The sequence below is a fragment of the Osmerus mordax genome, chromosome 22 (genome assembly GCF_038355195.1).
Source record: "Osmerus mordax isolate fOsmMor3 chromosome 22, fOsmMor3.pri, whole genome shotgun sequence".
Lineage (NCBI taxonomy): Eukaryota > Metazoa > Chordata > Actinopteri > Osmeriformes > Osmeridae > Osmerus > Osmerus mordax.
In genome coordinates this window covers 1669214-1681287 of record NC_090071.1, presented here as the reverse complement: position 1 = coordinate 1681287, position 12074 = coordinate 1669214, and the positions used below count along the sequence as shown (strand labels likewise).

General features: G+C 45.7%; 1 protein-coding gene across 1 annotated transcript in view; it reads right to left on the bottom strand.

Annotated features, from left to right (window-relative positions):
* LOC136966436 (interleukin-1 receptor accessory protein-like 1) overlaps positions 1 to 12074 on the bottom strand; it is a 167526-nt gene that overhangs the window by 62005 nt on the left and 93447 nt on the right. Inside the window, exon 6 of the mRNA XM_067260944.1 lies at positions 1266 to 1340. Within this exon, the coding sequence (XP_067117045.1) occupies positions 1266 to 1340 (75 nt within the window). The remainder of the gene's footprint in view (positions 1 to 1265; positions 1341 to 12074) is intronic.

The following is a 12074-nucleotide window of genomic DNA, read 5'->3' as shown; positions in this document are numbered from 1 at the left end:
CAATGCGACAAGCATGAATCTATGTTCCATACAACGTTCTTGGACATCAAGATAACAACCTAGGCACATATCAAAAAGGCACCATATTTTGTTAATTTAATCTAATTCACAATTTCATAAATATGGCAGCATGGCTGAATGTACCACACAACAAAAGTATAGACTAATTTAACAGAAGACCACATCTGACATTGAAAAACGTCTGATATATATATTGATTTTACTCAGACTGTCTCTTTAAGAACGGCCAGTAAAACCAGTTATTCCCTGGTGCGTTTGGTTGTTCAGTAGACCTGCCAGAACCGCCTGTTAATGGATTGCTGAAATCACAATCCATCCTCAAAACATTTAATCTGATAAAAAACCCGAAAAGCTTTTATCTGTCATCAATTTAAACTCAAAATGACTAGCGCCTATTTTCTGATTGCCACCTTTTACCTCCACAGCTTGTGTGTATCACCCGTGACAAATTTACTTCAAAGAAACCCCTATCATGACCCATTTTCTCTCCCATCCACTGCTGCGTTTTCGGCCAATCAGAGAGCGAGAGGAATTTTCCCATGAGTTTCCATGTGCTGTGCGGCTGGTTAGGCACACTAAAGACTATCATTCATACTCTGTCTCTTCAGTCACGATCACTGGCAATCACCTACAGGGAAACGAACGCAACAAAACCATAGATAAAAGGTCTATAGTCTCAACTCCAAACATTAGCCAGGTGATTAAACATGTGTAGCATCCATGTTGCAGAGTTAACGAAGGCACCTGCTGCAACTGATTCATAAGGTAAACCCGTGTCTATGCTGCATCTGATCCAAAGCTAATGCGCTCATCTGACTGTCCCCCCCAACAACCGCTAGCACCAAAAGGTCTGTCTTTTGCAATTTCACAGAAATAAAAATCTGAATGGAAAATGGAGCCAAGATGGCCGTCGTACTCTGAGGTGATACTTTCACTCTACAGTTCTTTTCCCATTCAGCGTTATTGTTTCCCTCCGGTAAATTCAGAGAAAAAAAAAAGTCCCTTTGACGTAAAAGTCCATTTAAGGGAGGTCACTTTATAAGCCATTTGACACCAAGACCAGAAACCTCACTGGGAATGTAGCTAACTGCATATGATGGTGTCAAGAGATGAGCTTTCACGCCCTCCTTCCCACTGGGGATCGTCTTCTACAACAGTCCGACAAGCTGGCTTGAATGACCCCAGAGGAAGCTAATCGGTGTGTGTGTGGAAATGTGTACATTCAAGCATAAAATGGGTCTTACCTATTGTCATCTCCATGGTGCTCATTTTGTTCTCAGATGGATATAGAATCTTTGGAGGCTTGTCAGTCAACGGGGCTGTTAAAAACAAAACAAAAAAAAAACGACAGTAATATTAATTTCAACATTCCATTTTAGTCTAGAGTTCACATACTTAATTTGTGGAGTGCCTTGCCAATGTTAGCTTTTTTGTTTGTGTGTGTACTGTGTGTGTGTACTGTGTGTACTGTGTGTGTGTACTGTGTGTGTGTGTATAGTACGCTGTGCATCCTATGCATGCACAGTACGGTAAGGAGACATCTGGAGGGGAAGCAAGAAAGCTGTCAAAGGATTTCCTCCATTCAAAGCTTTAAACATCAGTGTGCTTCAGAAGTTTGCCCGGCAACCGTTTCAACCAAGCAAATGGCTTCAATACCTTGTGTGTGACGCTCCCGTCAGTGATTGGGATGAGTGTGCAATAGGAGTGAACATGGATTACAGGTTGGAGGGTGTTTGCAGAAGCTACCGCAATCACTTACAGTATTTGCTTAAATGGAGCTTTTACAGTACATAGCGGGGAAGTTCTCAGGTGCAAAACCACATGCAATCAGAGCATTTTTCCTTCATGCAATTTTAATGCAATGCGAAGACCTGTACTGAAATCCAACACATTACTGCACGGCAAAACATATTAAAAACCAAACAAATATACGTGTTAAAAAGTATATCTTAACGTACACTTTCTTTACACTGACAATACAACTACATGGACTAAATCTGAAAGCCAACATCTGTCCTGTCCTCATCTGGCTCAGCCGTGCCATCTTAAAGTGTTTGATCTTTCAGATGAAGAGGTCACGATAGTGTCACCGTTCTGAAGAACAGACTTTCCATCTGACCCCCCCTTGGAATACACCAAGCCCAATCAAGCAGTCGCAGACTAACAAAGGATCTGCACTAAGGGGCACCTCATTATTATTACACACTAATTGGTTCTCCTCTTTAAAGTGCCATAAGAGAATCCCTGCTATCTCGGTACTTTAATAATAAAGAGTATTCTGGGAAGAACTCTGTGAGAAATAGATTCTGGCCTTGTATGTTAAAGGCAGGGTGGGTAATGTTGTCGAGAAGCACCTTTTGCCATTGGTTTGCCTCTCCCCTCCTCCTCCCCCTCTCCCCTCCTCCCCCTCTCCCCTCCTCCTCCTCCTCCTCCTCTCCCCCTCTCCCCTCCTCCTCCTCCTCTCCCCTCCTCCTCCCCTCTCCCCTCCCCTCCTCCTCCCCCTCCTCCTCTCCCCTCCTCCTCCCCCTCTCCCCTCCTCCTCCCCCTCTCCCCTCCTCCTCCTCCCCCTCTCCCCTCCTCCTCCTCCTCCTCTCCCCCTCTCCCCTCCTCCTCTCCCCTCTCTCCCATCTCTCCCAATAGATTCTGGCCTTGTATGTTAAAGGCAGGGTGGGTAATGTTGTCGAGAAGCACCTTTTGCCATTGGTTTGCCTCTCCCCTCCTCCTCCTCCTCTCCCCTCCTCCTCCCCTCTCCCCTCCCCTCCTCCTCCTCCTCCCCCTCCTCCCCCTCCTCCTCTTCCTCCTCTCCCCTCCTCCTCCCCCTCTCCCCTCCTCCTCCTCCTCCCCCTCTCCCCTCCTCCTCCTCCTCTCCCCCTCTCCCCTCCTCCTCCCCCTCTCCCCCCTCCTCCTCTCCCCTCTCCCATCTCATCTTCCACATTCAGTCAGTAAAACTAAAAGTGTCTCCAGTTGTTAGTGTGGTCTTGTGAAGAGGAAGATGTATGAGGATGATAATCTCAAACAATGATCATCGGAAAGAGAGGAGACAAGGAGGGACATTTATTAACGCAGTAAGACATTTACTAACAAATACCATCAATAACATGTATTCGAAAACTTGAATGAATTTAACCACGGTGCAAATGATCCAAATTAAATTCAACATCTCCCGCTCGTGAGCAGAGCATGGATTCAGGATCAGCGGCAGATCAGACTAAACTAAACAGGCCTCCTACACTGTACACATGATGTCCTGTACATCAACAACCAGCCACTTTCTTAGAACCTGTCTGATCAAGCAACCTGCATTCACACCGATTCTGTCCATTTAGTGTTTGGAGTTGGTTTCCAACCTTGGCCTGTTCTGAGATTGTGCAGCTAATGGGTCCAACCCACTAATCACTAGAGGGTTGGATGCAGTGCTCCCCACAGGACATCCATTCATGTCAGGATTGAGCTGATGGGGAAATTGCTTTAAGGCCGCCTTTCATCTCAGGAACTGAGCCAGGATTCTTCAGTGATCCTTCAAAGTAAAAGGTACACCGTAAAAACGACTCTCTGTAAGATAACGGCCTTTGCTTAACTAAGAATAAGCTTCATAGCGTCCTTTTTGGGGGCCACCTACGACATAATTGATATAATATAATCAATAATGTAGAGATATAATCCGGGGGAAACCTCTTGCAGAAAAGTAAATTAAAAAAAAATACGATTTAACATCGTGTTTTGATACTATAAACAGACGCATGCAGCACAAACTGGCTTATCTTGATCAAAAAAGATAATGATGCCAATGCGATGGAAATCTATTGATTTACCGTAAAACTGTAGCCAACAGTAACTAAGGTTCTTTCAGGGTTAGGGTTTGAAAGTTTAAGGTTTGACCGAACAAGACAGGCTTAAAACGCATGCGAGCACAGGGGGTCCTTGATTTTCAGATCAACTATTGACCTGACAACGGGCTAGAAAGAGAGACCCTCAAAAGGAAGAAGCACATCATAGCCCAGGATTTGGTTTCGATTTGAACTTCCAGACTCTCAGTAGCTCGCCTTTCATCCGCCGGCAAACTGTGACCTGACACCTGAGCCTGGTGGACAGTGTGGGGATGCTAATTAGCTCCACCTGAAATGTCAGCTTCTCGTAATTACTATTTGTTTTCCCCCATCCTCCTAGAACAGAGCGATTATGTAGAACGGGTGCTTCCTGGCTTTATTGGCAGTGCACTTAGATGTTTTGATGTTGTTTAACGCTAGTTTTGCATCAGTCTGATCGTCTGCCATCTGGGGTTTGTAACTTGCACCTTAGATCCAAATCACTGAGATAATGTTATTTTAATTTTTATCTAATTTAATCTAGTTTCCATGGTGAAAAACGTCAATTCCGTCTGATACATTTGTCTTTCGCCCATCTCCTGTACCGGAGTGTTCCGTCACGACTGTAAGCACACTTCACTACCGCCTAACAAAACGCTGACAGTGTGCAGGGCTGCGGCCCCAGACTTGCAACCCTCTTTTCTTTTTCAAATCAATGAAGGGGCGTGAACGACCATACGCTTCAAGGATCAGAGGTTGAGCACGGGGACTGGATGCATCTGTAGTTGCTTACCTGTTGACGCCCTGCCTGCCTCTCTGCCTCTGTACCTGCCCTGCCTGCCTCTCTGCCTCTGTACCTGCCCTGCCCGCCTCTCTGACTGCCTCTGTACCTGCCCTGCCTGCCTCTCTGACTGCCTCTGTACCTGCCCTGCCGTCGGCTCATTAGTGACCCCCAGCAGTCTGTGATCTCGGCGTATTATCCAACACGACCGCTTTCCTATCTGACTCATCCATAGTCATAGTCACTCCTCCTTGTTCCAAAACACGGTTCCTGCTGGGCTTGAAGCACATTAAACGCAACACAGCTTCAGGTGTGTTTGGAGTGTGATTGGAGCTATCTCTCCCGCAGTGTGGCTCATCATGCGCAGAGCGCTTTCCTTGAACGCTCCCTCCTTTGAGGAAACGGTGAATAATGAGCGCGAGCCTCCCTAATTAAAAAGCGACCCGTTCGTAGCCACGCATGATTACCCACTTGCGTTTCTTGAAGAATATATTTGCAGCGGTGTGCAGGCTTAAACAGCTCTCAGGAGAGGGGTTTGTGACGGGGGAGGAGGGTGGGTGTGCATTGTTTGGGAGTGTTGCTTTGTGATGGGTGGGACGTGGGTTGGGAGGGGCGATCTAACGTGCGTGAAAGTATCCGTCTGACATTCCCAGCGTTGATTAGCTTTCATTCAAGGCCGCTAGGCTTGCACCGAAACCAATCATTTCAATCAGCAGCGAAAGGCAAACATTTGCATGGCTAATGTCTAGCACTGTGTTCAGCTGTGCCTGTAAACAAGCATATTTCCTTGGCTTGTTTTTGTTTGTAAGATATTTGTTTGAACATAAGCTAATTGGAAATGGAGTCCTCATTTTGTAAACAACTCGAAAGAAAGATGGATCTACGTTCCACACAGATTCATTCTTTCTGCAGTGCTGACACTGAAACAACCAATAAGAAAGTTTGTGAGGTAAAGAGGGTGGCACCTGACTGTGCGGTAGTGTCACTACGAGCAGACATGTCACAGCAGGTGATGGCCTGGATTTAGAAAGGCAGGAAAGCAGTTAGCCAAAGGAATCAAGAGGACAAACACTGTTTACCGTGAGGTCATCTCAGACCAGGTTGCCTTTTCACAGACGGGTGACGGCAAGTGGACTTTGTGGAACACTGAAACTGAACCAAATTAACAGAACAGGATTCAGGATTAAGTGGATTTCTGATGGATTCTTTTAGAGAGACAGTTCATCATAGAGAGGAAAGCCTGACCTCCTCACAATCTCCAGCACCAGTCAGTCTCCTATAGACTTTAGGCCAGCACCAGTCTGTCTCCTATATTATCAACTTAAGCAGTATCTGGCTATTCCAGTATGTCGACCAGCCAAACCGTGTCTAGATTTACAAATGGTGATCCATGATACCGGGTGAAGAAACTGTCTGGGGAACGTAAAGCATCTTTATGTGGAGTCAGTTGGCTGAGCGGTGAGGGAGTCGGGCTAGTAATACGAAGGTTGCCAGTTTGATTACCGGTCGTGCAAACTGACGTTGTGTCCTTGGGCAAGGCACTTTACCCTACTTGCCTCGGGGGAATGTCCCTGTACTCACTGTAAGTCGCTCTAGATAAGAGCGTCTGCTAAATGACTAAATGTTTATGTACTCCTTTGGGTGATTTAACTGCTTCTAAATGCTCATCAGAGTCTGCAGTACTGATTCAGCCAATTATCAATAATTAACTATACTTATGACATGCGTTTTGTATCAGGGAAGGCATGAACATTGTGAAAGCATTTCTTAACAGTGTATTTAACACATTAGCAACGTGTTTCTAAAGTTACAACCACGAAGTGTTCCCTCAAAAGAGAAATGTGTGTATTCCATAATTTTTGTATGAATACAGATCAGATCATTTTTTCATGCTTTTTTTGCCCCCTCATATACTTTGATATCTGGCTATAAATGTGCAATTGAGCTTTCAACCCAAGCAGATGTGACCTGTTCAATGAATGCTACTTACCGTGCATATTCTACAGCGGCAACATCTGCTATAAAGTAATTAAATTCATGCTAGTTTGCCAACCCCTTGGTCTAGTAAGTCACATGTAACTTCTTACATGTAATAGGCAAATATAATGTTAAATAATATAATATTCATACATATTTTATAAAATAACATAAATGTATAATAACATTTAAAAAATGCGTGCCAATTATGAGGCAAAAAATCGTTAAAAACGCGGTGACAGACAGCAGTTCTAGCATGCCGTGACTGATGAACAGAGACAATGGTATGGAGAGTATAGATGGTATGGAGAGTATAGATGGTAGAGAGAGTATAGATGGTATGGAGAGTATAGATGGTAGAGAGAGTATAGATGGTAGGCCTATATAGCAGCATAGGAACAACAACAGTGCACATGTGGAGGAGAAGACCATCTCTTGGATAAGTGGAAAATGGTTGATGCGAGGGGATACTTGTGTTTTAAGTGTCTTAAGTGGAAACTGGCTGATCAACCCGGAATGCGCCTGACGACCTTTTGCCCATTTCATCAGAAAAAGCAGAAAGGAGGGAAAATTCATTATTGACTCACGCAGTTTCCCCTCACATGCAGCCCTCACAAGACGAACAGAGAAACATGGACATTTGGATTAAACATTAAATCTAGAGGTTTGACAGGCAATACCAATGTACTTCCCCATAATTAAAAAAAATGGATTCATCTTCAGCATAGGCCGTCATAAATCCCCTTCTTTTTTCTTGTCTGGCTTCCCCTTCCACCTCAATAAATAGAAACAGGAGCAATCGATGGAGCCATGGTTATGTATACATCAGAGAGAGCGTCTGGAGGAAACATAGGCTTGGCATGTTGCCTTCGCAACACCTTCCATATCTGCCAGCTTTATCAATCCAAGATGGCCGACGTCAGTTCCATTAAGAGGATTTGGCTCCAGCTAAAGAAATGAGAAACTAGGACGAAGTTAAGAGAGGAGAGGGTTGGCCTTTTGGCTAGAGAGCTTCTCATGCAACTCTGAGGGGAAAAAAGAAAACAATTTGCATTTGGCTCGCTAAGCTTTCTAAAAAATCCAAATCTTAGACAACAAACCAAAGCGAAAGTAAACTTAGAGAAAGTTGCAATTATGCAGATGTGTGAACCAAGCCTCTTTTGTAATTAATCATGATTGCTTTAATTATGCACAGTTTTCACAATAATGAAGTCTATAACGAGGCAAACAGAAGTGCAGAACAGACCACGCAGCTTCTTATTTCTACTGACACACAGCACTGTTCTAATTCGAGAACTTGCTGCAATAGATATTAAAAACGTCAATCTTTCTCCCGCAAATAACTTTTCTCCCCCCCCCCCCCCCCCCTCTTTTTAGTTATCCAAAGTGCTGAATTATTTCACTGTGCCGTCTCTAAAAACGACCCTTTGAAGTCAACTCGGTCGGCATTCTTACCCCTCACCAAATTGCCTCTGATATAATCTTTAATTAAGAGATTGAATGTTTTCTTTTTTCCTATTTGCATAAAAAATGAAATGGTTTGGAGCCGGGCTGAGCATTTCCCAAGGACAAGTGGTAACGTCCTTGTTTAGTTAGCAGATCACTCATCAGCTGCAAAGAGCTAAATACGTGCAAAAACGCGAGCACGTATCCTTTGCACCCCCTTGAGACATGCACGCTCTTGAGACAAACAAATCAAGGAATCCATCTCACGATAGCGATAAGTGCTCAAAAACGGCGAGGCTCTTGGTGGGGGAGTTACTGGACTTCAGCCTCACACCTCATTCCAAAACCACGACACTCTCGTGATATCTGTTCGCTAACACCAAGTAAGAAAGTGTGCCTTGAGTTCTTTCTCTTCTCGTCTTGCCTCCGAACCACAACAACACGCCAGTTACTTCTCAAACATTCTTTGCAAATGGCCCCGGAGTGGTTTCTTAAGCTCCACAGCGGGATGATTTGGCGTTGTATCACGTTAAATCAAGCGTTCTGTGACGCTTGACTCTTAGCTCTAAACCATTTGTTTATGTTCACTGCCAACAATTATTTTAGCGGTATTTGCAGGACAAAACACTCAAAACCTTTTGCAAAAGCGCCGTTGATTTGGTGAATTATTCAACGTGGCTTTTTAACACACCTCAGTAGAAAACGCTAAAAACTGCAGAAAGCTGTTGAAAGTGTTTTTTCCCTCAACCAGAACATGACCATGTTAAATAATGAAATGGTCTCAAATGGACGTTTCATAACATAAACAAGATTCAAAGCCCCAACAACCAGCGTGTGGGTCTCATCGCAGAGACCACACACCACAGCTAAGTTCTTTGAAAATCCAGCAAGTCTTGACCTTACCAGCCATCGCTGTCTGCATGTGTGTTACGGACTGAGAACCTTGAAACTCACTCCTCAGGTATGTAAGAGGCCACCCGCGTCAAAGAAGAGCTAGCTTTTCTTTGGCGTAGTTGGTAGTGGTCGCGCTTGGCAAGTCGGAGGCCGAGCGTTCGAATCTCGTGAGTGGCGAACTACCTTGTCAGACGGAGCGTGGCTACGTCTGTTACATACCTGTCACATGTGGGCATCGCTGTCTGCATGTGTGGGCGTACCTCTATTAGCCCGTTATTTAGTCACTTTGGTCATCAAGATTGAGCCTTTAATGCTGCTTTCAGGGCACTCATCATGCTACTACGGCAACAGCTGACTTGTTGTCCTGCGTATTAGCCCTGCAGTTGGAGAGCAGGACTGCAGGTCGGCATTACATCCAGCAGCTGCCGTTCTCTGGCTGGGGCCGCAGGGTCAGGGTGAAGTCATACTATATTAGCCCTGAGTGCTAACCTGGGGTCAAATAAAATCATCGGTTGGCGGCTGAGACCAAGGCCTCCCCCACCTTTCCTTCACACACCTTGACAGTGTCTCCCTCCCCCCTACTTTCTCCCCATTTCTACACACTTCACCAGGAGTCAGGTGGCTGAGCTGTTAGGGAAGCGGGCTAGTAATCTGAAGGTTGCCAGTTCGATTCCCGGCCGTGCCGAATGACGTTGTGTCCTTGGGCAAGGCACTTCACCCTACTTGCCTCAAGGGGAATGTCCCTGTACTTACTGTATGTCGCTCTGGATAAGAGCGTCTGCTAAATGACTAAATGTAAATCTCCAACGCTCCTCCCTCCTTCCCCCCCCCCAGCTGTCAAAATAATCCCTGGGGGGTCTGGGGGCTAATCTCTCCAGATGTTCATGCAGGTCAGCAGGCCAGTGCCAACACCTGCAGGTCAGCAGGCCAGTGCCAACACCTGCAGGGCTGCAGGGCACTGCCACTGCAGCCCTGCATCTGCACTCTGCCTGTGGGTGGATGGAATGTGGATCTACTGTAACAAGCACACCAGGAACCAACCAGGAACGAAACAGAAGCCCAAGCTATTCGTCCAACAGTCAGGTCAGAACTCCTGTGTATCTTATGTCATTTACATAAAGTAATTCAATCCACCTCACCAAACAAACCAGAGGGAAGAGAGAACTGGTCAAGTTTTGAGACGGTTACTGATCATGGCTGGATAAAAACGATTAAGCATTGTGAAAAATATCACAGTCAACATGGTGGGAGGACAGGTTTAATGCTGACAGCACCACAGGGTAATTAGGGATAGCCCGTGGCAAGGTCATCCAAACACACTCGACTACTTTACAGAACCTTGATTAATTTAATTTGAATTGTCTTTTGCCAATGAAATTAGAAGTGACTTAAAGGCATTTAGTTAAACCACGTTATTGGTTGACCCCACACCTGCCTGATGTTCTGAGGCTCTCTGAGGTGTGTGCTCAAAGCTGGAGGATGTTGAGGGCTTGGCATCGGGTGGGTCCCAAGGTACAGCAAGCGCCAGTGCCTGGTGACCCAGAGAGGCTTACCGCTGGGCCCGGCTTCCAGCGGCCGGTCTCTCTGGCACGGGCACAGCAGGGGAAGTGGCACGCGAGGCGGACTCCACACCTCCATAAGCGTTAACCATGACCTGTCTGACCCTCGTCCCTGCTCGGCATGCCGGAGGATTGCGACGGGAGGCGGTGGTAATTAATCCGCCACCTATAGACTCCTTTCATCTCTCGTCTCTTGTAATGATCGCTCGATGGGCGCCGACTTCCGTGGCAAATTGTCTGGTCAAACTGCTGCAGGGGACGGAGACCTTTTCAAGGTACAGACGGATGGCGGAGAGCCTTAATTGGGTTGCGGTGACAATGAAAGACGCACACCAGACGGAGAGCGGGTGACAATCCAGGGGCAAAAAACAGAGGATAGGAAATGTGGCCTGAGAAAGAAAGAGGTGGGTTGTGTACGGAAGGGCAAGGACAGAAAGGAGAAAGGAGAATACATATACCGTATGTATAGATTGATCAATCTCTTGTCCAAAAGAACACATGGAAAAGGGCATTCTGTCCAGTAAAAGGAATGTAACCTTCATGGACCAATGCACAGTTCTACAACTACTGCAGTAATGTACTGTAGTACTGTAATACTATGGCAGAGAATCGTCACACCTGGACAAACGCACAACTAATATGTCCATGGGGAAATCTAGCGGTGCTATCGGTTGTTATCTCTCCAAGCCGAAGAGGAAGAACAAATATCCACTTTGTGTAGCTACTGAGCTGCTACTGGACCATAACACTACAAATTATACTCCACCAATAACGTCTGTATGATAGATATTATAACAATCTGCTGAGATACTCAACATGGTCGTAAAAAGACCCAGTGGGACTCATTGCTCGTGTCACTTACAGCAGTTTAGGGACATATTTTCGTCCAGTGCAGTGTGTTTTCTCTAGTTTCAGCCATTTAGTGACACAAAGGTACAGAGCTAAACAAGCCAGTGATTTACTCCCCTTGGAGAATCCGATTTGTGCAAGAAAGGAGAATGGTCTGTGTCCGTGAAAATGGGCTTTGCTCCAGTTCTTTGTTGGGGAGGGATGGAGGGGACTGAGGTGGGGGTTAGTAGGCTGTTGTGGCACCTTCCAGAACAATGACCCTGGGACTCCACTAAATCAACCAACAATTATAACTTTAAAGCCGCCTTAGGTCACTCCTGTGTTAGGGCACTGTGTTAGGGCAAGGGCCCGTGTTTATAGCTGGAGAAAGTAATCACTCAACATGTACAAGGCTTTCTGGAGAGACTGGGAGAAAACAACATTTTCTCCCTTGCTCATGTTGGAGCTTTTTGGTTGTGGCATCTCATAAATAAAGCAGAGCCAGCTATGTTGAGAATATGCCCCGAGTCACCGGGTTTCTGTTTCCTCCCTCCCCCAACCCCTTTAAACTTCAACATAAGCCTGCTTTAGTGTGCCACTAAAATAACATGTCATGACAGCGTAGCCTGGAAGCAACACAATCAATTTCCATTACATTAAGCTTCGTCTGGGTACCGGGACTAAACTAAGCACTGGTAAGCAATCCCTCTGACCGAGGGTGGTTTGTGTGTGTGTAAATGGCTGTAACTGTGTGTGTTTCGA